At 40.2% G+C, this 26,410-nt stretch overlaps 4 protein-coding genes across 9 annotated transcripts in view; 2 read left to right on the top strand and 2 right to left on the bottom strand.

Moving 5' to 3' along the window:
• The window catches only part of AASDHPPT (aminoadipate-semialdehyde dehydrogenase-phosphopantetheinyl transferase), a 29,947-nt gene extending 23,912 nt beyond the window's left edge, over window positions 1-6,035 (bottom strand). Inside the window, exons 1-2 of the mRNA XM_014965791.1 lie at window positions 5,849-6,035; window positions 4,552-4,777 (exon numbers count right to left, since the gene is read on the bottom strand). Coding sequence (XP_014821277.1) covers window positions 4,552-4,777; window positions 5,849-5,992 — 370 coding nt within the window. The 5' untranslated portion in view covers window positions 5,993-6,035. The remainder of the gene's footprint in view (window positions 1-4,551; window positions 4,778-5,848) is intronic.
• Window positions 6,036-6,143: 108 nt separating this feature from the next.
• On the top strand, window positions 6,144-23,292 carry KBTBD3 (kelch repeat and BTB (POZ) domain containing 3). Of its 3 annotated transcripts, XM_014965782.1 has the most exons (4): window positions 6,144-6,357; window positions 12,891-13,237; window positions 14,643-14,884; window positions 17,683-23,292. In XM_014965782.1, the coding sequence occupies exons 3-4, from the start codon at window positions 14,661-14,663 to the stop codon at window positions 19,301-19,303; spliced, it is 1,845 nt and encodes a 614-aa protein (XP_014821268.1). In that variant the 5' UTR covers window positions 6,144-6,357; window positions 12,891-13,237; window positions 14,643-14,660; the 3' UTR covers window positions 19,304-23,292. The 3 variants fall into 3 exon arrangements, with proteins under 3 accessions (XP_014821268.1, XP_014821267.1, XP_014821269.1); XM_014965781.1 differs by lacking the exon at window positions 12,891-13,237; XM_014965783.1 differs by lacking the exons at window positions 6,144-6,357; window positions 12,891-13,237 and adding an exon at window positions 13,827-14,372.
• Window positions 23,293-25,658: 2,366 nt separating this feature from the next.
• LOC106902364 (predicted GPI-anchored protein 58) lies at window positions 25,659-26,335 on the bottom strand. Its single transcript, XM_014965767.1, has 2 exons — window positions 25,903-26,335; window positions 25,659-25,861 (listed from the first exon to the last, which is right to left on the bottom strand). The coding sequence occupies exons 1-2, from the start codon at window positions 26,333-26,335 to the stop codon at window positions 25,659-25,661; spliced, it is 636 nt and encodes a 211-aa protein (XP_014821253.1).
• MSANTD4 (Myb/SANT-like DNA-binding domain containing 4 with coiled-coils) overlaps window positions 26,103-26,410 on the top strand; it is an 8,946-nt gene continuing 8,638 nt past the window's right edge. Inside the window, exon 1 of one of the 4 annotated variants that reach the window (XM_014966150.1) lies at window positions 26,103-26,186. The gene's annotated coding sequence lies outside the window, so the exon portion shown is untranslated. Of the gene's footprint in view, window positions 26,312-26,410 lie in introns of all 4 variants that reach the window. The other 3 variants (XM_014966155.1, XM_014966151.1, XM_014966153.1) reach the window with 3 other exon arrangements.

Consider the following 26,410-nt stretch of genomic DNA (forward strand, 5'->3'; position numbering starts at 1 on the left):
ATTACCTCTCTTAACAAATAATGTCCACAATTACTTCCGTTAACAAATTTACAGTATGATGTGCTCTTTCCCAAATGACTCAAGAGTTTGTCTTAAATGATGAAAAGAGAAGAAAAAAAATATCATTGAGCTCAGTAATTCTCCAAAACCAAGTAAACTGAGAGCCTGATTTAAATCTACAACAATGACCTGATGGATAACCAAAAGGCAACAATAGCTAAAAAGGACATTTTCCTTTTCTACCATCACCACATTATTTTAGTTCAATATATGAATAGAGGAAAAAAGGCGATAAACTATTGCATACCTGTGGAATTTTTGTCAAACTGTCCTATTTGAACTGCTAAGAACAGCTTCTTGTGTGGTCTGCCTTCACGTTCGAAGAAGGCTATGCCTTGCAGTAGTTTAATTTTTCATATTTTAATAATGCAGCAAAAGTAATATGGAAAGAGATGCCTTCTTATTGCTTATAAGTAAAACAAAAATAGATAGACTTTTTATGTCTCTTCTTAATCTGTGCTATGTGCACCAGGTCTCCTTGTTACGTGCTAGCACACAATTTAATAGCATATTTCTCAAAACTTTCAGCTACATGATACTCTCTTGCATATTTGCACTGCATATTTTCTTCACTGGTTGCACAATAAAGGAATATAAGAACCAGAACATTGGAGACCTCAATCAAGATTCTGTTGGATAACATCACAAGATGAAGTACTTAAAAAAACCAAACCTACTGTAATGTACTTTGTACATCAGGAACTCTTTGTCCTTGTAGCTATTCCAGAGAAAGAGATTTATAGTGGATTCACTCTCAGAAATATAATGTACTTAGCAGCTGCAGAGCAAGAGCACCACTCAGTGGAACTATCAGATAAAGCAACACTGGCAAATTCAATGTTATATATTGATAGCACAACAGTAAAAACACCTCCAGGTAATTCTACTAAAACCAAAATCTTTCTCAGAAAAATTATACATGAAAAACTGCTACCTTTTTATTACAGAGACTATAATTTTAAATTATATCCTTTATTGCTTATTTACTGGCTCACTTTCGCACATACAGTTACCAAGTTTTCATTACTGTCATATTTCTTTTCCAAAAATACAAATTATAATTACAAAAAGGAAAATGCAGAGCCATAAACAAAATTTCTTCAATATTTAGAACCTGGGGCTTTTCTTTATTTAATTCACAAATATTTACATAAAGTTACATAATGTAGAGAACAATTGCACAACCAGGTGTTGACACGTGACAGTTATTTCTTATGCATAATGACAAGCACTGTAGTTCCTTTCTCTCCTTACCAGAAGATAGAAAAGATGTACAGAAGTTGTTAACAGCTAAATTAGTTCAGGACCGATGATGCCAGCTACAGAACTCCAGATAATGGAAAGGAAAGCCAGAGATTTTGTACCAATGCATTTTGTACTCCTCTGTATACACTGTGAAGCCTGCCACCATGAATTCAGACTGTGGATACCGTGAGGCCCTACTGGTCCCTTTTTCTGTCAATATACACCTAGACCTCTGATGAACAAGGAAGATGTGGAAAAAGTAGCTGTGCATAAAGGACCCACGTACAGGAATCCTAACAGGCTGCATCTGTCATTAGCTTGTTTCAGATTGGTCACCTGGATACATAGTTTTTCAGTATCACTTTATTACAAAAGCACTGATTTAATTCCATCGTTTAGTCTTTGGAATCATTACCAGAATAAACACTGTTTTTCTCTCTATGGGTAAAACTACTGAAGCCTGTTTGTATTGGATCTCACAGCGTTACTTAGTCTCACCAGGTTATATTCAGAATTTAAATCCACACCTCTGCTGAGTGCAGTCCCCCGGAGGGGGACGGATGTGGCAACATTTGCTTTATGGTAAGAAGTCATGACTGCTGCCATCAACAACCCTAGGACACACTGGCAGAAGCCTCTTGCTACAGAAGAAGTTATGAACTGAATGCTTTATCTAAACCCTGTTTGTACTTAAATAAAAACTGAGTTTGGTTTCATCACTTTTCATATATTTCTGCTGACATTAAACCCTTTCCTTGATACCAAATCCTACTTCAAACATCAGCTTCATGTTGTTATTTGGAAACCCAAGGACAAGTAATCACAAACCTACATGGGAGAAGCAGATTAGCAACCAAAGCATTATTGATAGGGTGAGTGCAAGAATTTTTTTTCCTAAATTTAGCCTGCTAAAGTTGACATAACTAAGAATGAGGCACAATATACTCTGACAGCCTAACTTTGATTCCACACCTCTTATGACAGCAGTGACTATGGACACTGAAAGAAGAATACACTCAGACACATGGTAAAAAAACCCTTGATTTGCTCTGACACGGCCTGCAGAATGAGCAATAGATCAAGGAACATTGAATTATTCACTACTTTGGTGATTTAACATGAGGGAAATGACACAGGAATAGTGAATAAATAAGTAAAAAATACATGAGAAAGGAAACAATAGAGATGAGTTGTTTGGTTGTTTTTGTTGGTTTTTTTTTTTTAAATAAAGCCAGGTAATATTGAAGTTAAAAGATGTTTTTTCTATTAACTGGAAAAGAACTAGGAATACATTCCCTTATAAATTTGAATGCATTATATTCCCAAATGGAGAAGTAATATAAATATAGGTTTCTAAACCCAAATGTAAAGTCAAGCCTCTACTCTTCACAATTATTTCCTATTTTCAGAAGGAGATTTTAACACATTTCATAAGATTCGTCATCTGGACATCACCAATGTGTCCTTAAAATGTCAGCTACATTTCCAGTTGCATTAAATGTCAGCAGAGGACACCCCTACCTCCATATATGGGATGTATAAATATCTTTAAATTTTTCATTTCCGAGGAAAAACTTAAAATTCAAAGAAGAACATTTGAATGTTTTGATTTTCACTATTTACCTGCTGTAACAGGAAGGCTTTTAAAAATGAGTAATCAGGGAGTCGTGGTAAGGCCTGTGGCAAGCTCAACGAAAGTGTTTCCAAGGGTACTGGGTCTGGGTGTTATTTTTTTTCATAGCAGCCTGTACAGCACTATTTTTCAGATGTAAACCTAAACCAGTGTTGATATCACACCGATATTTTACCTACAGCTGCAGTGTTTGCACAGTGTCAAGGCCTTCTCTGTCACTCTGCCTCCCCAGCAAACAGGCTGGGGGTGTGCCAGACATTGGGAGGGGACACAGTTGGGACATCACTTTGTTTGCTTTGCCTGGGAGAGCTACGATAAAAGCACCAGCCTTGAGGTTAATCTGGTGTTTGGACCCTACATTACTGCAGTCCCTTCAGGGGTGTACCTGCTGCAGTGCAGCCTTATCCACGGGCCACAGTTCCTGCCACAAAATACAGAACTGTGCTGGTGTGGCATCCTCCACAGGCTATAATGTAGACATCTGCTCTGGCATGGTTACAGAGCCTTCCTACTACCATGAAAGCACCACACGCTGACCACCATCTTTAGAGTGAGGGTTTACAGTAGATGGAAGTGAGTCACAGAGAAGAACAACTTCCCTTTGGATTGCAGTAAAGTTTCTGTGCCTCTGAGCTAAACATGCCAACCCAAAAATGTACATTTGTAATAATCATTAAAAAGGTGTAAAGTCATCAGAAAATTACCCAGTCAGAGATATTTACTATACAGATTATTTCGTGGCATAAAATGTTGGGCAAATTGAAGATTGTGAAGAGAGATTTTTCTAAAAGCACAGCTATTACTGTCATACTTGGTTAAATGTTTGAGGAGACTTCTCAAAAACTAAAATTCCAGTAAATTGTAAATCCCAGTATGTTTTTCCTTTAACCCAGTCATGAATCGATGAACATTTGTGGACTAAATGATCTTCATAAAACTGTATTTAAAAATACACTTTGCTACAATTCTAATTCATTATTTGGGTCCTGACGTTCATTGATACAGTCAGGTTAGCACAACATTTCATACAAATAAACAGGCCAACAACTAAAGTTTGTGAAGTTTAGTCTTTTAACAGGGGCACCTCAAACGTTCCCACATGATTCCTTCTTACTGAGGATTTCTGCACGCTCACAGCAAATCATCAATGCCAGTTTGCTACAGTATTGGGCCTGGTTCTGACACATACAATGGCCGGCCACACTTATGGGACAAGAGAGTAACACTCTCATAGGCTGTAAAGTTCTCATGGGGATGGATCTCACTGTCCCTACTTGGAAAGTTTTCCCTGCTTCTACCTAACAGGCAGCAAAACCATAATTAAAATATCTGCAGATGCCATATTCACAACCAGATGCAGGATTCACAGCCTTGTTTTTCCAGGGTTCTGCTTTTCTAAACTGGAAATGTATCCACATCTGGCATAACAGAAAATCATAAATAAACAATGAAGAGTGCATGTAACAATTAAAAATAAGCAAATACACAATACATTCATACACTCTCTTCCAATTAGACTAAGTGTCCAGGACACCGGATGTTTCTTCAGAAAACATTAAAATGTTCGACACTTAAATAATATCAAAGATGCTTTGGTCACCGTAATGCATTACCTGGTAAATCAGTCTTCATAATATCAATGCCAACTTGAAGCTCAGGCTCAGCTGCAAGAACTGCATAATCTCCTTGATGAGAGACATTGAAGTTGTAATTTGAATAGATACTGAATATGTTATTTGCCAGGAAAGGTTTTCCTTTTGATGTCCTTTGCAAGTTTATTTCATTCCAAGGTATGCACAACTTCTCTGTGATTAATTTCCGCATCAGCAGGCGACCAGCCTATGAAATAAAATGGAAGTGATTCACACAGTACTATTATGCTATGTGCAAAATATCTGTGATTGCTAGAAAACCATCTGCCTAAAATAAAATGGGGTTCTATTATTGCAATGGAAAGTAAGAGTGTATTTTAGCCAAATCATTTAGATTTCTCCTGTATAAAAGCCTGTGTCAACTAAATTTAACCAAATGTGTTCACCAGACCCAAATACGTAATACATTTATCACTATTACCACAAAGACAAGATCCAATAAAAAGCAATCCCAGCCCAGAAGAATCACATAAAACAGTTCCTTCTCCATCTTATTTACTTAGGATACTTTATTGCATAGGTGAATACTTTTTATACCACACTTAACAGTAAAACCATCTCAACTGCTTTCCTTTACTTTCTTTTCCATTCATTCATTCTGTTACTTGGCACTAAATGAAATACTGGACACCTGAGAAATACGAGTAACTTCTTATAGACTCATTAGAAGGAGTCTGTACTACTACCACGTTGTTATGTGAGATTTAAACATGAAATAAGTAAACACAGCTTTATTCTGTTACACATTGCACTACTGGCTTCCCGTAAGGTCTTCTCAAGCACGTTGACTTGGTCTCCTAACTTGCCATCGCGACATAAAACTTGCAAAGCCTTTCAGAGCAACTCCCCATCGCAGACTGCAAACACCCCTTCCTCCTCCTACGTGAAGGTGTAAGCAGAGCTGGCAACTAGTGCTTCGTAATGCATTTAACTTCCACGAAATGCCTTTTGCAGGGCGTATTTTCCCCATGAGGAGTGAAAAATGTGGGCAGTGCTGCATCTGCAGAGAGGCAACTGCGTCCCCACGGGAAAGGGCCTTTTCCCGTGGGGACGCTGGTCAGCGGGGCAGCCCCTTCCCCTGAGGGCCCGGCCGGCGACACCCGCGCTCTCCCGCAGCAGTGGGGTCGGCCGAGCCGGATCGCTCCGGCCAACGCGGCCCTTTGAGTCCCGCCCGCTGGGCTGACACCGCCAGCCCTGAGGGAGGGGAAGCCGCCCCTCGCTGTGCAAATCCCCCTCACCCCTCCCCGCCATCATGTACCAAGGCGGCCTTGGCATCGCGGGCAAAGACAAACTGGCCGATGCGGTCCTTCTCCTCGGGCTGCACCAGCCGCGCCGCCAGCAGCCACTCCTCACGGCGGGGGCGCCAGGCGGCGCAGGGGAAGGCCCAGCGGACGCTCCCCATGGCCGCCGCGACGGAGGCGGCCGGGGGCGGTGCCCTCAGCCCTCCGCTTCAGAGGGACCCACCCTCGATGCGCGGTGACCAATCCGGTATCAGAACTCCCGGTGAGTGACAGGGGAATGCGCCAGGTACCGACTTATCAGGGAAAAGGCGGTGCCTGCGGCTTGAGCGACACCCGCGCTGTCGTCAGAGGGCCCGGAGAGGTACCCGCTCGGGAGAGTAGGCGGGCTTTCGCGTGGATTGACGGCCGGGAGAGCCACTGCGAGTGCAAGAAACGGGAGAATGACACCGGAAGCAGCCAATCTGCTGGCGCTGCTGGTGCGGCGGGTGGGCCAGACGGGTCGGCGAGCTGCTGGTGTTGGCGGCAGGTGGGTGCGCGCTGTTCGGAGGGAGCCCGAAGTGGGGGGGGCGAGCTCTTGGCCGACGGCGGAGAGGCGGCGGCGCTGGAGACCGCCACATCCGGTGGCCAGGCCCGGCGGCCGCGCCGTGACAGAAGGGGAAGCCCGTTTGCGGCATCCCGGCTGTCCTGCCGGAATGAGTCCTCCCTTAGAATGAAGGGAGGCGGCGCGGGGCGCAGGCGCGGGCGGGGTGGGCATGCGCAGTCCGGGCGCTGAGGCTGCTGCCCTCCCGCCGGCGGGCGGGGCGGGGGGCGGAGGCCATGGTGGGGCTGTTGGCGCTGGAGGGGCCGGGACCGGCGGGGAGTGGGGCGGTCGCGGGGCGATCGTGTACCTGTGCGGTTTGGGGTGGCTGATAACCCCGGCCCTGGCAAAAAGAACGTAATTTCCTTGTAACGCTTCCGTCTGCCCCGGCTTCGCCCCAGACAAGGCCGCGTTTGCGCCGCTGGGGGTGGTGGCGCCGGTAACGGCAGGTGATCCCGGCCCTGCCCCGGTGTCTCCGGCCCCATCGTTGCCATCGGTACCTCCGTGCTGCTGGGGAGTCGGCTCGGCCCCGGCAGAGCTGAGGGCCCGAGAACCGCAGCGGCGGGGTGTCCCCTGGGCCTCCCCCGGGCCGTGCTGCTCTGTGCTGGCTGGAGAGAGGAGGGAATTGTTCGCACAGGAGATGCACAGCCCTGGTTTGAGCCTGGCTTATAAACAACGCGTCCAAACAAAAAGCCCTTTATATACTGTGTTTTGCTGTCGTGCTAAGAATTGTAATGGTTGTCAGACCTGGGATTCATGTGGGCCCTCAATTATAGGCCATCTGTAAATCATCGAGAGGTAATAATTGTGTTTACCCTTTGATTTTGAAGTTGGGCCATGGCTAAAACTTTAGGGTCTGTTTGGAAAATTACAACCCTCCTTTCTGTTGCTTGCCTTCAGAAATATTTATGCTTTAACTGTTCTAGATTGACCATGTACAAATGATGCAAAAAATATTGACAATTACATTATTTCAGGTATTTCGTAGAATCTTTCATTTTTTTTTTCTGTTGTTTAGCATACCCAGCTCCCTGTCAATGTGGAAAAGTGCCTTTTCTAAATAGGCCAGAAGAACTGCTGTCTTTCTGCCTAAAATAAGTCTCAGTTATAACTGAGTATAGGTCTTTGCAAAATATTTTAAACACAGAAGTAACATTTGGGGAAAAATGTTTCAGCAAGGAATCAATAGTGCAATTCACTTATTTTAAAATATTCCCATTTTTCTTCATGAATTAGTCAAGCAAGTGATGTCATACATACACCCTTATGTATTAGCCAAAGAGAGAGACAAAGTTAACTGACAGCAGAGGAGGGTTCAGCACAGTCAAAAAAAAAAAAAAAAAAAAAGACAGTGCTATTCCTCAATATCAAATTGGGCTGACTGAGGCTTACATTTCAAGCATTGTATTCTGCACAATTTGAAGAGGAAATTGTGGCCATATCTATATTTAGTTACTGATACATGATAATACTAATGGAATATGGATCTTACCTAGTTCCAAAAAACCCCTCAGGTTTGATTAATAGGTTTGGCTTGTCCATGCTTTCTACTTAGAGAGATGTAAACATGTAGCAGTTTTTTTCAGTAGTAGGCTTATTGATCTTGTTAAAAAATAAGCATCATGTGTAAGTGCAAACTGAGGATCAAGATGCAGTCTATACTATGAAATATAAATTCAGTATAAAACCACATTGTTGTTATAAGTAAAACATGGTATGATAATAAGCTATGCTAAATTATTCTACAAGTACACTCAATATTGCACGTATGTTTTGAAAAAAACACGTATTTTATTCACATACAGAAATGACTGACTACAGAACCCAGTAAAAGCAATCATTTCCTCTTCCAGAATTTGCAGTTATTATTTTTCACAAGTAGAAGAACAGCGTGGCATTTAATTTTATTTTTTCCTGAAAATGAAAATTACACTTCTTAAACTTTTTTTTGGGTAAGAACATAATTTCCAAAGGAACTTGATGAATTTAAGAAATTTAGCTGTAGGATAAAGTTCGGTCATCTTAAGTGCGTCAAAGTGATTATTTTCTTTATCTTAATAGATTCATGTGTTTGTGAGAGGGTATGCAATTAAAGATCACTGCTTGCAGAGAGGTAATCTTCCACTTTTGGAATGCCTCCAGGAATCAGTGCGATTTTACGGCTTCCTACTGGTACCATGCTGGGGTTTTTTTCCATGCCGTTTTTTTTTCAATCACTTCTAAAGAACCCAAAGCTTTAAAGTCTCTGTGTCATCTTTCCTTCATAGAATACTGTCTCAGCATGTATTATTGATAAATGCCACTTTTGTGGATTAAATGTCTCAGAATGCCACATGCCTCTTTTTTGGTTGTCTAAAAATGATTTGCTGAATATTAATTTTCTTTGAAGTTCAGTTATTTATTAAAAAGCTGTGAGAGTCGGTTGCATTGAAATTTCCAAACAGGGACCTGGAATTCTGTTACTGTCTGTTTTCATTCTTAGACAGTCAATGACAGTAAAAACAATAATACAATATAAAAGTATAGAACTTTGTACTTCTAATTACATTTCAATCTACTCTTGTTGTCTTATTCAGCATTTAGAAGTGTCATCAAATCATAGAATCATAGAATGGTTAGGGTTGGAAGGGACCTCAAAGATCATCTAGTTCCAACCCCCCTGCCATGGGCAGGGACACCTCCCACTAGAGCAGGTTGCTCAAAGCCCCATCCAGCCTGGCCTTGGACACTTCCAGGGATGGGGCAGCCACAGCTTCTCTGGGCAACATGTTCCTGTGTCTCACCACCCTCATAGTAAAAAATTTCTTCCTGAGATCTAATCTGAATCTTTTTTCTTCCAATTTAAAACCGTTTCCCCTTGTCCTATCATTACACCTCCTGGCAAAGAGTCCCTCCCCAGCTCTTCTATAGGCACCCTTCAGATATTGAAAGGCCGCTATAAGGTCTCCCCAGAGCCTCCTCTTCTCCAGGCTGAACAATCCCAGCTCCCTCAGCCTGTCTTCATAGGAGAGGTGCTCCATCCCTCTGATCATCTTCGTGGCCCTCCGCTGCACCTGTTCCAGCTGGTCCATGTCCTTTCTGTGTTGAGGACTCCAAAGCTGGACACAGCACTCCAGGTGGGGTCTCACCAGAGTAGAGAGGCAGAATCACCTCCCGGGACCTGCTGGCCACACTTCTCCTAATGCAGCCCAGGACACGGTTGGCTCTCTGGGCTGCCAGTGCACACTGCCGGCTCATGTTGAGCTTCTCATGCATAAGCACCCCCAAGTCCTTCTCCTCAGGGCTGCTCTCCAGCCATTCTCCTCCCAACCTGTATTTGTGCCTGGGGTTGCCACGTCCCAGGTGCAGGACCCTGCTCTTGGCTTGGTTGAACCTCATGCAATTTGCACGGGCCCACCTCTCCAGCCTGTCCAGGTCCCTCTGGATGGCATCCCTTCCCTCCAGCGTGTCAACTGTGCCACCAAGCTTGGTGTCATCAGCAAACTTGCTGAGGGTGCACTCTGTCCCACTGTCCATGTCTCCAACAAAGATGTTAAATAGTACTGGTCCCAATACCGACCCCCGTGGAACACCACTCGTTACTGGCTGCCACCTGGACATTGAGCCGTTGACTGCCACCCTTTGGGTGCGGCCGTCCAGCCAGCTCCTTATCCACCGAGTGGTCCATCCATCGAATCCGTGGGTTTCCAATTTTGAGACCAGGATGTCGTGTGGGACAGTGTCAAATGCTTTGCATAAGTCCAGGTAGATGACGTCAGTTGCTCTGCCCTTGTCTACCAAGTCTGTGGCAGTATCGTAAAAGGCCACCAAATTTGTCAGGCACAATAATCCTTTAGGTACCTGTTCCACTCATATTCATCTTGCTGAATATTAAATTAGGTGCTGTTAAATTAGGTGTGCAGTGGCGAGTGGTGTCCTTAAAAATTAACAAATTACTAATTTCTTCTCCTTTGAATAGATAAGGAGTGAAAATAGCAAATCATCTTGATGGGTATATAGTAGAGTTAATAATATAATACTTACTTTTAATATTAGATTTAAAATGCTGACCTTGACCTTTTCAGAACTTACTTTAACTGTACAGTAACATTGTGTATGAAAAAAAAATCTACCGCTTCTTTAGAGAAATGTATACTATTTCTTTATCTTCGTTGGTCTTAATTCTTTCTTCCTCAGTACATAAAGTACGCTGTAAAATACCAGCATTTAAGATTTTTCTTTTTTAAAATCCTGCTATCTAGTCAGACATGCTATCCAAGGTGGGAGAAGGCTAAGTGACAAAGGTAATGTTCTCTTGAAGAACAATTTATTTCTCATATCTGCTAAGAACTATTAAGAATTAATATTCTTTTTTCATTATTTATTGATGAGAGAGTGCTGCACAGAGAGTGCTGTAGCACAGCTGTATTGTGCTTTGACGTAAAGCAGATAGATTATTTTACGATTGTTTGTAAGGAGTAAAGCACCAAATAAAGGTTGAGTGTGGATTATTTTTGCCAGCTGCGTTGATAGGGCAGAGAACATCTACACACCGGTTGTTATTTGTGTGGTCTGAATGAATGCATGCCTCGTGTAAGATTGGGGTCCACTGTGCTGGGAACAGTCTCAGGCTTCAGTCCCATTACAAGGGTTTGGTTATGTTTATTGCCAGGCAGACGTGGTCCTAACATGCTTTTTCTGACAAAGTGCTCACTTGCCTACATACGATACTTAAGTATGCTCAATACTTTCACAACACAACGTCGCCTGTGCTATTACAAAGTCACATATATTTATATGTATATTTTTATCTTACTATTATAAAGTGATCAAAACACTTTGGTTTAAGTCTTCTCCAGTGTCAGTCTGTGTCCACATCTAGGTGCTCATGCTTCATTCTCTCCTCAAAGTTCACTCCGCGGTTCTGTTTGCTCTGCTGTTACACATCTGGAATGGATATGAACACCATCTCTAGGAGTCATATTGCAATAGTTATGATTTTAGTGTATGCCTGTTAAGATACTCTGAAAATGGCTGTCTTGGTTGGTTTTGGACTCCTGTGTAAAAAAAACCCAGACTTTTTAATTGGAAGGTTCATCGCCCAGCTTTCCTGAACTCTGCATCTACGTAATGTGTGTCTGCACCCCCTATGTTTTCTGCCATTTTGACAGTAGCTTGATAAAATATTTATAAAGATAACAGTTAATTCATATGGCTTTGTAGAAGAATGCATTAAATAATTATAAATGCTAGTTGGCCTTGTTTAACATACCAAGTTTTAGCTGAATTGTTAAGGTATTTTGGAGGGCTCTAAAATCATCGACAGATTCAGTAAAGTGGTAAATTAGTATGAAAATTACCAATAAAGCGGGAATTGGCTACAAGGGAGGTGAGAATTGAATTTTTTAATATTTATTTTTTTAATGGAGTGGAAGGGACCATGAATTAGGCTAAGCCATAGCACAGTATTCATAAGTATCTTCCTTAACGATGGACAAAAACATTAGATGTACACTGCTGAAATATGCTTTTAATAAAAAGTAAGGAGACACTGCTATTACAGACTAGGATGCACTGGATAACCTGCAAAATGGAGAACTGAGACACTGATGAGATCTTAACCATTATGCTGTACAGCAAATCTGGTATCAGTGAAAGAAATACAAGATCAAACTGGAGTGGATAAAGAGAAAACTGCAAGAAATAATAAGGAAAACAAAAATTCAGTCTTATAAATGGACCTTGGAAAGTTTGACAGTTGTTCATTCTAATAACAGCTGAGAAGGGATATCAACGCTCTTGAGAATTGTGAGTGAATAAATATGCAAAGGAAAATTCAGTGAGATGACAATTTTGACAGAAGAACAAATATATATAAGTATTAATAAATTGATTATGTAATTAAAAGAAGGTTTGTAGTCTTGGTACCAATGTACCGGTATGGTCTTTCTGCAGAAATAGTGGCAGTAAAAGAAACTTTCTGAAACGTAGACTGCTTTTATGAAAGTGGTTATATGATATCTTTGCCTAAAATAGTAGAGATGGACTTGATGACATTAGATGGTTCTGTGTTCATTATACAAAGATTAATATTGCTCAAATTGGTAATTTTACTTACAGAGACCAAATAATAGGTCAGAGCTTGCTGTAGAATCTGCGTGTAAAAGGAGGAACACATCTACTGTCTATTATTAATTACAAAATTTTGTGAAAAGGTTTACATTTCCTTCAGAAGTGTTACTTTACATGATGCCAAATAAACCTTGGAATTCACTTACTTTTTTTTAAGTTTCATTCAAATGTGGGAAACTAATTTTGCTGAAACAACTCTGCTTTTAAAGATTCAGCCTTTGAGGAACAGGCTTTTCAGTTAAGTTCATAAGAAAAAGGTATTCTAGAGAATTCTGACATACAAAAAAGCTTTATGATTTATGGAAGTTGGGGTTTATGAGGCCATACATTATCAGAATAAACGGTGGTCTTGTTCTTCTGTATTTTCCTAGTTCCTCAGGCTTAGAATGGAAAGAGTGAATACGTGAGATTGTCTGGCCATGGGAAGGAGAAGATGCCTGCTCCAAAGGTGCCAGTGCTGGCAGCAAGATCAATGGATCTCTTCTATTCCAGGAGACATGGAGGTCTATTTGTGGTTGGAGCTACCTGACTAGATAAAGTATAGATCAGTCTGCTATGAAATTAACTCCCACAAAGAAGACTACCTGATGGCTTAGTTTGCTCTGATTGTATCACTTTAACAGATAAACCTTTTCATGAAATTAGAAAACAAAACCAATATTTTTCTGGTTTCTGGGTTTGGCTTGGAATTTTTTTATCCCCTTCTTTGTCAATTCAGGTGGGCCATTATCTGCTGCTAATTGTAATTGGAATTGTGGAAGCAGAATCCTGCAATAGAAAAACCTTGGAATGTTTCCTTAAGATTTAAAATAGGCAAACTTGACTCAAATTTGCAGTAAGAGCAGCTTATGCATCTGTAGCAGTAGAAATAGCTCTTTAAATACGTATAAATAAAATATACTCATGTTTAAAGCTTCTTTATTTTGTCAAAATGGAGTAAAATATTTTTATTGTAAAAAATAGTGAAGCCCAATTTACTGTACAAACAATGCACTTCAGTATAGGGATTTTCACCAGAAAAACTTGGCTTCTGAAAGGGAGATTGCGCTGTCTTAAATTTAGAATCATAGAATCGTAGAATTGTCTAGGTTGGAAGAGACCTTTAAGATCATCTAGTCCAACCATCAACCTAACTCTGATAAAAACCATCACTAAATCACATCTCTAAGCACTATGTCTACCTGTCTTTTAAATACCTCCAGGGATGGTGCCTCAACCACTTCCCTGGGCAGCCCATTCCAATGCTTAATAACCCTTTCAGTGTAAAAATTTTTCCTAATATCCAATCTGAACCTCCCCTGGCGCCAAATCCATTCTGAAGCCATTTAATTTACGTCACTGTGAAGGAAGCACACAGCGTGCAGTGTAAGCTTTAAGCAAACATCCAGCTTTACAGCAAGACTAGAGGTGTGAGAGAAAACCAGTGTGAATTGACTAAATGCTCAAAGTTGCACTGTCACCAAACTGTGCCTAAATGACCCCATTTGGTAAGCCCTAGCAATCCTGTGATGAGGCCAGGCTGCTGGTGTTTGTTTGTATTCTGTTATTTTAGTCTGGAGTGACTCAGGAGTCCACTTGGAAAACAGTTCAGTAGCCTGTATCTCTACACTGTAAGCTGAACAAAGACCATTGGTCTGCTTTGAGTTTGGGGGTTTGTTATACACAGTTGAGCCTTTTGGAATCTAAAAATATGTAGCAAAGTTGTCCTTTTCCATCTTCATTTTACATCAAATAATTAGCATTTGTTTTTTGAGGGTAAACCTAGGACTAATCTTTCTCTTAAATGACCATTAAAAATTTTAACACTCTCTTTGTTGTACTTCTTTTGGACTTTATTGAAAAAATTTCTACAGGTGGGTACTATTTATAGAGTTGTTCTTTGAAACGTCAGCTATTTTACTTTTCAAAATATGCTATGTGTATATATTTTGCTAAGTAGAAGTAGTATTATCAAATTAAATTCATTGTAAAAGTTGTTTCTAACACAAATTTAGAACTGTGCACATAGGACTTATAAACCAAATTCAATGCTGGGAATGTTATTGTTTTATGGTATATTGATTTGGTTTTTTTAAATAGTAAGACTGTAGAATCAAGTACTTATTTTTCCATTTTGGTTTCAGGAATACATTGAAGAAACCATGGCCAATCAACGGGATTACATTAGCAGACCTATTTGCAATGGAATTTCTGTTCCTGAAAATAAAATCAATGCCCTAGTGGCCGAAGGTCATGGACAACAAATTCTAAAAGTGCTACAAAAGTTCAGAGAACAAAATATATTTTTTGACTTTAAAATTCTTGTGAAAGATGAAATAATTCCTTGCCATCGTTGTGTACTGGCAGCATGCAGTGATTTTTTCAGGTAAACCTAATTTTGGCATGACTTTTCAGGAAATGGATTGAAAGTTCTCTGGGAGGGAGGAAAGGAATATAATTACAAAAATTAAAAAATAAATTGTCACAACTTACATGTCTGCAGAATTTTGAGCAAAGCATTCAAACATTGTATTAAGGGTAGGAAAAAAAAGTGATCCAGACCAAGACTACAGTGTTAGATGCCCAACCATACCCCAAATACATGTTTGTATTTCCAAAGTGACATGAGATTTCTATGAATTTGAGATGCAGACAGGAGTCTATACTCTGAAATACCAAACTAAGCACGTGGTTTCGCTTTAGGTAGAATTGACACAAGTTGTGTAACTTTTTAGACTTACCTGTTGCCTGTACTTGAAGGTCTGCAAGGGTATTGTTTGACTTTGTATGGGACAGTCTATGTACTTTGACACATTAATATTGTGAAACATAACAGGTTGTTTACAAATACACCTTGCATGGAGCAATTGTGGATAAATAGGGTATGGTTTTGGAATGGGGCTGGATTTTGTTTGCCTAAGATGACTGGTCAGTATAGTAGAGTTTGTCTTCAGAAGTATTTCAACAGATACCTTATATTTTTTCTGAAGTGCAGATTTCCACCTTTCAGCATGAAATTATCTGTGATCTTCCTTCTGGTGCTTAAAGCTATACATTCTTAAGGGAGAGACAGATCATTCACATACAGGATATTAATTTATGAAGAACCTTGCTAACCTTTTTGTTAGTGAGGCTCACACTTGCAACTCCACACTGAAAGTCTGTTTCCAGATACACCCTTTAGTAAAACACAAAGCTAAGACACCTAACAATGAAAAAATGGGCTCCTGGAATGACTTAATGAGCTTGATTCAGTTGCCCATATATAGGTGACAGGTGTTATTTTCAAAGCATCCTATGGTCTGTGGGAGTCTGCCATATATGACACAGGACATAGGCTAGATGTGTTCGTAGGACTACTGAGAAAAGAAGAAATGCAGGTTAAATAAGCTATTTCTCCACTCTAGCAGCAGATTGTTTTCCCTCTGACACACAGAACTACTTGCATTTCAAGTGTTTACTGCTTGACAGCACAGAGATGCTCTGGTAGAAAGGAGTATTAGGATGAAATAGCTTTCAGTGGTAATTTTTAGAACTGAAGTTACGCACATGGTAACATACATAGCCTTTTCACTACCTACAGGCTCTTCGGCATAAAATTTGCCAGGAGAGACCTCTCCCTGCATGTAACAGTTGGTAACAGCAGTCATCAAATTTGTAAGTTGCCCTGGAATGCCCCGCTCAGGGAACAAAAAGTATCTAGGTCCACTAGATAAATTTTAAAATGAAACACCTTTTGTCTTCCTTGGCCTTTGGATTTCTTTTTGTTTTGGTTTCATTGTGTAAAACCAAGATTCAGCAACATTTTGCTCCCTACTTGTTAGCTTTCAGAATAAAAGCCTTTGCCTAGATTGCTCTCGTTCTAGTATTGTTCAGTTGCTATTTTACTCTGTCATTTAGAGATTTGCATCATAGCTTTTGGGTTAATGAGGAAAGGATTCTAAGGATCGTCAGTTAGCATGTGAAAAGGTCTTTGGGACATTATCTTCTTGTAGTTTTATGTTCTTGTTCAGGAGGTCAGACAAGTTCCTGCTTTACCAGATGTTCACTTCCCAAAGAGTATGCTATACATAGTGATTATTTTTTTCTTTGCCCTCATAAAAGTATGGGATTTTTAAAATCACATACTATACAGATACTAGTTGTATAACTGAGCCATGACATAATACGGGGGTTTTTTAAATAGGAACTATCTATGATATATTAATAATCCAGATGATATACTTAGTATTTGATGATTTATCTAATTTTTTCTCTACTATCATTTTTTGTCAAATTCAGAAGCCATTGCTATCACAGCCTGATGCTTAGGCTCTGGACGGGCAGGGCAAGTGATGTTGCAGCGCTATTCTGTTGCCAGTACTTACCGGCTTGAAAAAACATAATTGTTTTATCTTGCCATGTTAGATTGTGTGAAATAGTTAAATATTATTACATATTTAATAATAAAGTAATCAAAATTGTAATAAAATTTGCACAAACCTACTGATCAATAATGCTTGTTCCACGATTTCAACCATTGTCTTTGTGTTCAGTCATGATCTACTTTCTGCACGTTTTGTTGTGTCACGCAATCCTATGTCAAAACCTCATTTTTTCTGACATCTACCTGTACCTATACATCTGTTTGTCAACTCTAGAGGAAGAGTTAAGTTTCCTCATGTTTTTTCTCCTCTTTCACCACTCACCCACTTTTATTACCAAGGCATGCACCCATCATCTATCCTGCCATTTGCTCAATCTGCAATTTGGGAGCCTTTTTTTCACTGAATTTTCTGTATTCGTCCACAGTGTATGACCTAAACCATGGAGCTTTTTAATTACGTATTTTTTAAATCAGCCTTTCTTTCTCAAGCTGTTGAAACTGATGCTTCCCCTAAAAATGTCACATTTTCTCTCACGTTGAGAGCTGTAGACTTCATCACACTCTGTGAAAAGTCATACAAAGCACAGGTGCTGCTATCACTTCTATGAGCCATCTCTTTGAATATGTACTTATCACCACTCTTTTTTTCTTTGACCATAGCAAGCAAATGCATTTTTCTTACTTAGGAGAACTTTCACATTTTAGATTTATACAGCCTGCTCATCCCTGATTGTCTCCTTCCTCTCACGTCAGTGTTCTCTGCTGTTTGTTTGCTAGATCTTTAATTTCTGTGTGTATCTTCTATATTTTATTCACAGAGCCATGTTTGAAGTTAATATGAAAGAACGAGATGATGGCAATGTTACTATTAGTAATCTATCACCCAAGGCAGTGAAAGCTTTTCTTGATTACGCTTACACAGGAAAAACAGAGATAACAAATGATAATGTGGAAATGCTCTTCCAACTGTCGTCATTTCTTCAAGTTTCACTCCTTTCCAAAGCTTGCAGTGACTTTCTAATAAAAAGTATTGATCTTGTGAATTGCTTACAGTTGCTTTCTCTATCAGAAAGTTACGGTTCTGTCCGCTTATTCGATCATGCGCTAGATTTTGTACAGCATCACTTTTCCTTGCTACTCAGATCAAGCGATTTTTTGGAGATGAATTTTGAGATATTGCAAAAATGTCTTGAGGCTGACGAACTAAATGTCCCTGAGGAAGAATCAGTGTTGAAAGCTGTCCTTCAATGGACCAAACATAACTTAGAAACGCGACAGAAATATCTGCCTAATTTGATTAAAAAAGTGAGACTACACCAGTTACCTGAAAAGACTTTGCAGGACTTTCTACATTCTGAAGAACACTTACTTAAAAGTGCTAATTGCTCAGTAATAATCAATGATGCAGTTAAAAGTGTGCAAAACTTTAGTGGATTGTTTCCAGATGCACGTCCTTCAACAACAGAAAAATATATATTTGTTCATAAAACTGATGAAGATGGAGAAAACAGACATACGTTCTGCTACAACATCAAAACAGATAAATGGAAAGAACTGCCACATACGCACATGGTTGATCTTCCAGGGTCAAGTTTATCTAGCTATGGAGAAAAAATATTTATAACTGGAGGATGCAAAGGGAATTGTTATAGGACTGTCAGGCTTCATATTGCTGAGCCATTTCATGACGCTACTGACCAAACCTGGTGCTACTGTCCAGTCAGCAATGAATTCTCCATAGTGTCAGCTATGAAAAAACCAAGGACAATGCACACGTCTGTCGTAACATTAAACCAGCTGTTTGTAATAGGGGGAAAGACCAGAGGAGCTCAAGAAACCCGAAGTCTTTTGGATGTAGAATCCTATAATCCTCTTTCCAAAGACTGGAAATCTGTAAGCCAATTACCAAGAGGTATCTACTATCCAGAAGCAAGTGCATGTCAGAATATAATTTACGTCCTTGGCTCAGAAGTAGAGATTACTGATGCCTTTAATCCATCTCTTGACTGTTTCTTTAAGTATAATGCAATGACTGATCAGTGGTCTGAGCTTGTAGCAGAATTTGGGCAGTTTTTCCACGCAACTCTAATCAAAGCTGTTCCAGTGAACTGTACGTTGTACATATGTGATCTCTCCACCTACAAGGTCTACAGTTTTTGCCCAGAAACCTGTGTTTGGAAAGGGGAAGGATCTTTTGAATGCGCTGGCTTTAATGCAGGGGCAGTTGGGACAGAAGACAAAATTTATATATTAGGTGGTGATTATGCTCCGGAAGAAATCACAGATGAAGTTCAAGTCTACCACAGTAGTAGGTCTGAGTGGGAAGAAGTTTCACCAATGCCAAGAGCCTTAACTGAGTTTTACTGTCAGGTCATTCAGTTTAATAAATATAGGGACCCCTGGTCATCTGTACTGACAATTTGCTCTGGAGAATTTTGAAACTCCTGAGTTAAAAGAATCTATTTGAATGCACAAGTTTTAGAACAGATATTTAGGTATTAATTTACAGACCGAAAAATATGTTCTGTTTTGTTTAAATCTTCAGTTTAAATTGTATGCTATAGAATTGCTTTTGGGAGAGTCCATTAAATTGTCATTCAGGCTCATCATTTACTTAATTTTATATGCAAGTCTTCTCTGTAATTATCTGAATATTTTGCAAAATATTATATTTTAAAAAAAAAGCATTGTCATGAGGAATTAATTGTAATATGTGCCATTATTTCTGTAACATTCACAGTTGTCCCAGAAGACAAACTGCTGAGTGAGAAAACCGACTGTGATACTGTTTTCCCTATGTAACTGAAGTTTAAAAGAAACCTACATTAGTGTTGTTTTATTTAGGGTTTTTTAATATTCATAAACCTGTAAGAGGAATTCATTGTCAGCTTTATCTTAGAATGACCTTAGCAAGGGCAAGAGCCAAAGTGACCTTCACAGCATTAAAACCAGGTATCTAACTTGAAGAGACTGATAATTCCTACCATCTTATTTCAGCTCTTCAGTTCTACCAGTTTTTCTCCATCCTTGTGCCTTAGTAGTAGCTGTACTTTCTGTTTTCATCCCATTAACTGTGGCAAGATAAATTGTGATCACATAGTGCAAGGTGGGGAAGATTTCTACAGGGTGGATGATTCATGTGGTACCTTTGCTTCAGTCATGCTGTTAACTAAAGAAAAAGCACTTCAGGATGTTTTCTAAAATAAGTCTTCCATCTCTGAAGTCTCCAGCACTATCTACTAAGCAGCCACTAGGCTGCCTACAGCAGCAAGCTGTAAAAGAAATTTTAGTTGTTGCTTCGGTTAACTATGGGAAAAATTTGTATCTTGTCATACATAACGTACAAAGTTACAAATATAAATCCCCATGTTTAAAGTCAGAGTAAATAGTATTTCTGAAGTGAAAGAATTCCTTTTTTAATTTCTGTAGTGACTTAAATTAATTAAAAGACTTTCACCTTGAACTTCATGGTAATTTTAAGTGTTAAAATATTACATGATAAACACAATATATTGCTTGATAAACTTTCAGTAGTCATCTATTATAATGTTAAAATTGTAATGGACTTTTAGTATTAATATTAGGCTAGGCATACATTATGAAGTCAATTTGATCTCATTCATACAGTGTCTGACATAAGGACACTGAAATTAGCTAGGTTTCATAAATTCATTAGTAATCTTCCACAGCCTGAGAAGTTTCTTTCTTTCCAGCTATTTGAGTAAGATATTGGGAGTCCTTATGTTCCACATAAGTATTGTTTAAGCAGTAAGGTTGTCTTATGCCAGACAGAATGGTTTTAAATATATAAGCACATCTTTTCCAAGCAGTTTAAAAATGAACAAAATTTAGTGAGATGCCTAAAACATCTTTCATATGGCTTGCGATGACCGTGGTAAGTTTATTATCACATCACTACTGCATGTACTTTTTGCAAAAGTCAAGCTCAGTATTGATGCTTAAAGCTTAATATTGCCAAACAATATACTCCTGTTTTGAACGGTAAACAATGGAAAGCTCCAGTTCTGTAATTGACTAAAATTTGTCATTATAAACCTTTATAAATTTAGATAACATTCATCATAAATATTTTCATAAGGATGTAAATGAAAATTATGCACACTTGGACAACATAATAATAGACTGGAACTCTCCCACTCAATAATTTATTTGTATTAAGATGCGTGTGAGTTCTGTAGAAGTTAATAGCTTTTTATTATAGTATTTCAGGCAACTTCCACATTTATTTTGCTCTTTTCATAGTGAGTCTCCAAATCATATTAGAACTACAGTTAGCCAGGTAACCTTTACCGTCACCATACTGAAATGCAAGCATTTTTATACTGGAACACAACTAGTTTTTGTTAGTGCAAAGCAAATGTATTGAATAGTTTAGGAGAGATGGAGAATTCTATTCCCGCTTAGTGAAACAGTAGGAGAAAAATTGATAGAAATACAGGAGAACAATAGCACTAGTAAGGCTACTCGTGGTAGTATAGAGACTTCATTAATCATTAAATATTGCAACTTGTCACTTCAACAAAAATACAAGGCCCAATTCTCCTCTGTTTGTGTTTTTGTGTTGTTTTTACACCCAAGTAGTACAAGTATGCAATTTATGCAATGAGAAAAGTGACATATTATGCCCATAGCACATGGGTATAAATAGCTATGCAAATTGGAAGAGACTAGAGAATTATGAGGTTTTTTAATTGCCACTGTCATGACCAAATTGCTGGGTCACATAAACGCCGAGTCAGTAATTCAGGTGACGTTCTTGCCTCCAAGTTTTTCCTTACAGCAAATTTTTTTTGGCAGTCTTCCATCCAGCTACTTGCTATATGTATAAGCCTCTGGCATATGACATCAGCCAGAGCAATGACGTATGTGGTAAATTACTCATTATTAGTATGTCTAGTGAAAACTGAACAAAGCTTAATTTGGAAAATAGACATGCTTCTTTAATATTCTATGCTACATTTGCACAGGAACTAATGTCAGTTCCCAGTTTGACAAATCATTCGTGGATTTCAAATGGAGTTGAACTCTCTTACTCAGTGATCAGGAAATAATGTAGTAGTGTCAGTTACTTCATACCATTGCTTACAGAAACGTTACTGTGAAACGGTATGAATTTTCTTCAGTTGTGCAGGTAAGCCTGTACTGCGACTCTCACAGAGGAAAAAAGGGTCATTTGCCACAATTTCGCATACAGAGAGTTAAATCTGGTAGCAGAACTCAGTGCAGAAGAAGTGTTAGAAACTCATGGTGAAAACCAAGGCTTTATAATAGAATTAGGGGCCTAAGCTCCGAATCCTGTAATTATTCACTAATGATGTAAGAAATCTCAGTGAAGTCAACTCCACTACTCAGAAGAATATGGATTACTTGCATGAGTAACTGCTGTAGGTCTGGATCAAACAGATTTTTCAGTCTACTTTATGCAGCTGTTATGCAATTTTAAAAAAATCACAAAAACAGTCCAAAGCAAGTTTTTCTACATCTTTTCTGTCTTTTCAAAGCTCACAGTACTTTATGAAAAGGTACCTTCCTCTAAAAATAGTCGATGGTTATATTAATGATTATGTATGTTCTCACTGAAATACAGTAAGATGTTTAAAACACAAATTGCATGTAAAGTTATACTCTACTATTTGCACTTAAATGATGTAACCAAAACATTTCTAATAGTATTCTATGTCACAGAACACACTATAAGCATGACCAGTATAATATACATGAAGATAATATATATTGTATGTGGAATTTTAATATCCAGTAATGATTATATTGGATAATCTTAATTTTTAAAGAATGCTATCAAAACATTATGGCACTTTGCTAATGGTATCATACTGGTTTAGTTGTTATAATAAATATCAATTATTCAGGTGTTTATATTAATTATGTTTGCACAGACCTGATGATTACTCTATTATTTATGTACTAATGAATTTATTTTCTATATTCTAAATACATTTGTAGTAAGCCAGTTTACTGCTGTTAAAAATTCATTATATTCACAAAATGAAATAGATTTACTGGGTCAGATTTATTTCTGGTATTACTCCATGAGAAAAGCTGTATACCTCCTCTGATTAGTCGTAGGTAGTAGATAAGGTATAGGCTATAGAATGTGCAGTTGGTAATGTGGAGTCTAATTTTAGATGTTTCTGTTTGTAGGTGACCAACAGGAGGCAGCACAAGATCTATTTTAATTAAAACAGACTGAATACAGGGATGTATTTGACAGTATTTGTAACTGAACATTATGCTCAATTTACTTTTTTTCCCTTCTAACACCCAATAGAGATCAGTAACATTTTGCTGCTGCCTGGGCTCTGCTGATACGTGGAAAGTATGATACTACATGTTTGCCGAGATGTTCATTCTTTTGTGAAATAAAAGCACCGAGCAACAGAATCCTCCTCAGGTCTGATTTTTTTTTTTAGTGAGTTTCAAAATACAGCAAACCTACAATCTTTCTAATGAGGTGAAGGAGCTCCTAGTGAAGGAGCCCTGTGTTGCCTTGTATTCTTCTGGGACTTAATATTCTGTGTCCTTCAAACCTCTGTATAGATTATCGAGTTACAACAATAGAAACTAACATTCCAACAATCTCAGGCCTTTGCCCACTGCTAGCAAAAGCCATTTGGAGACATACAAAACATTCCAACAGTGTTCAAAACGTTAAAAGCTTATATTGAACAATGAAGGGATACTCGGACCAAATTTGAGAGCTGTAGTTGTGCACAAGCAGAAGAAAATTGCCTGTGTATGCTCTACAGATCCAGGAAATTCACCATGGACTTGCACAGTTTTTACCTGAAGTTGGCCGTATGGTTGGGCTTTTCTCATTGTCATTAAGGAAGCAGAGTCTGGATTTAATGAATAAAATACACATAAATTACACATATATTCAAGACAGTTCACGTGAATTAAGGAAGTCCAAGGATTTTTGCTGGACGAAGCTGGTACATACCAAAAGCTTTCACCCGTGATCAATCATCTCTGTAATACTGGAATCACAATAGGGGGAGAAAGTAGAGCTATTTATAATTATGTGCACCCCAGGAAATCATTTGTTTCCTACTTCAAATTATTTTAATGGACACTAATCATGTTTAGCATTCTAGTGCTTCACAATAAAAGAAGGATACTCAATGAGATATAATTAGCAGTAATTATTTTTGCAGACTGGCAGAGGTTCAGACTGTTAATGACTTTCCCTCTCTATCATTTTTCCACGTACTTGCACCTGAATCTAGTTTGAACCAGCTTGCAAGACCTTTAGGGCACACTCGCACCTTATTTCTGAGCACTGTCAAAATACCAGTAATAATCTAAGTTGAAGCCTCGTTTATACATAGGTCTTAATGAGAAATATCCCTGTATAACGTATTGCCAGCAATGGGGCATGGTCTTGCTACCCTACTCCTTGCTATTTTCCTTTTTGAAGTTTCATGATATTCAGTACAAAATGGGTAAGCATGGCAGCAAAACTATCGTTACTGTAAATAAGCTAATAAAATTCATAGCCTTTCCACATCTAGTTTCTATAAATATGGAAGAAAATATTGGAAGAAAAAAGATTCAGATTAGATCTCAGGAAGAAATTTTTTACGAGGGTGGTGAGACACTGGAACAGGTTGCCCAGAGAAGCTGTGGATGCCCCATCCCTGGAAGTGTTCAAGGCCAGGCTGGATGTGGCCTTGAGCAACCTGCTGTAGTGGGAGGTGTCCCTGCCCATGGCAGGGGGGTTGGAACTCAATGATCTTTGAGGTCCCTTCCAACCCTAACCATTCTATGATTCTATGATTCTATGAAATATTTTCAGGAAATTCACTGACAGAAGCATTGACTGAAACTGGAAAATAGCATTTTAAAGGAGATTTGTTGTTTCATCACACAATTATAATCACTAGAAGCTATATTAATCAAGTAACTTCTCCAACCAGTGACAATGCTCAAGTCCAAATACTGAATACGCCTGTAACTTGGATTTGAAAGGACTGAGCAAGTAACTGTTAATAAATATGCAAAATAACACATTCATGCATCAGGTTGGGCAGAGGCTGCAAACTGTAGGGAAAAAAATATTTTGAATTCTCTATCTGCAAGTAGTGCCTGCACAAAGGTTACGTTACCAAGGCAACGGCTTGCAATATAAAGAGCAAGTGCCAGACCCTTCACGTGTGGCTGAGGAGGCAATGAGGGCCCACACCAGAAAGACCCACAGAAGCGTTTCACATGGTGGCTTACAGAATCACAGAATCTTCTAGGTTGGAAGGGACCTTAAAGATCATCTTGTCCGACCATCAACCAAACTGACAAAAATAGACACCCGCACAACAAACAAGAAGCATCATCACTAAACCATACCTCCCAGCACTACATCAACCTGTCTTTTGAACACCTCCAGGGATGGTGCCTCAACCACCTCCCTGGGCAGCCCATTCCAATGTCTGATAACCCTTTCAGTCAAAAAATGTTTCCTAATATCCAGCCTGAACCTCCCCTGGCGTAACTTGAGGCCAATTCCTCTTGTCCTGTCGCCTGTGACTTGGGAGAAGAGACCGACCCCCACTCTACACCCTCCTTTCCTTTTCCTCCATACGTGGCGCTTCCCAGAAAATATTTATTAGGGTACTTCTACAAATATTACCTCACTATTTATCTCAAACCCCACAATACACTCAAGCCGCACAGTTTAAGCGCAAACTGCTGCGCGTGAGCCCTGCCACCCTAACCCCGCTGCCCACACTGGCTCCAGATGCTGTTTTCTGGTTGCCCCCTACGCGGCCGCGGAAAGGCCGGCGGGCCCAACCCGCTCCCTCAGGCAGGGCCCGCTGCGCCGGCAGACAGAGCTTCGCCCTCGCTTCGAGGCCGCCGCGGAGAAGGGCCCGCCCGCCCGCACCGCCCCCTCAGACAAAGCGGGCGGGACCGCCCCGTCTGGCTCCTCCGTGAGCCGCCGCCATCCCCGCCACCGGAAGCTCACTGAGGAGAAAGGCGGGCCTTGACAGCCATCAGCCAATCACCGGCAGGCACTAGGAAGACAAGCAGCCGCTGCAGCCAGTGCTGCCTGGGGGCTGCGCACGGCGGAGGCCCCGCTGGGCCAGGGGTTGCCGCGTTCCCGGCGTAAGTGGGGGGATTCCGTCCCGCCTGGCGCGTCGGGGCGGCGAGGGGCGGGGCTGGCGGGGGGAAGCGGCGGACAGAGACCGCCAATAGGCGCGCAGGAAGGGCTGACAGGCACTCAGCTCGCCCAATAGGAGCGTGGCGGCTGTTAAAGGGCCGGCGACCCGGAGGGGAGAGTCGGGCGCAGGTGAGGAGTTGGCGCGGATCCCCGGGGACCCGAGCGGGGTGGGGAGTGGGCCCGGCCGGCGGCGGGGCCGGAACGGCCGCTCCCCCGGTACGGGGTGCCGGCGGCCCCTTCGTGGGGGGAGAGCGGTGAGGCTCCGCTACCATCGGCATCCCTGGTGTCGCCGCGGGGAGGCCCTCCTCCTCCCGGGAGAGGCGCGGGGCCCCGCGGGTCGCTTGCCGGGGGGG

Source organism: Calidris pugnax, unplaced genomic scaffold, assembly GCF_001431845.1.
Source record: "Calidris pugnax isolate Ruff unplaced genomic scaffold, ASM143184v1 scaffold20, whole genome shotgun sequence".
NCBI classification, from domain to species: Eukaryota; Metazoa; Chordata; class Aves; order Charadriiformes; family Scolopacidae; genus Calidris; species Calidris pugnax.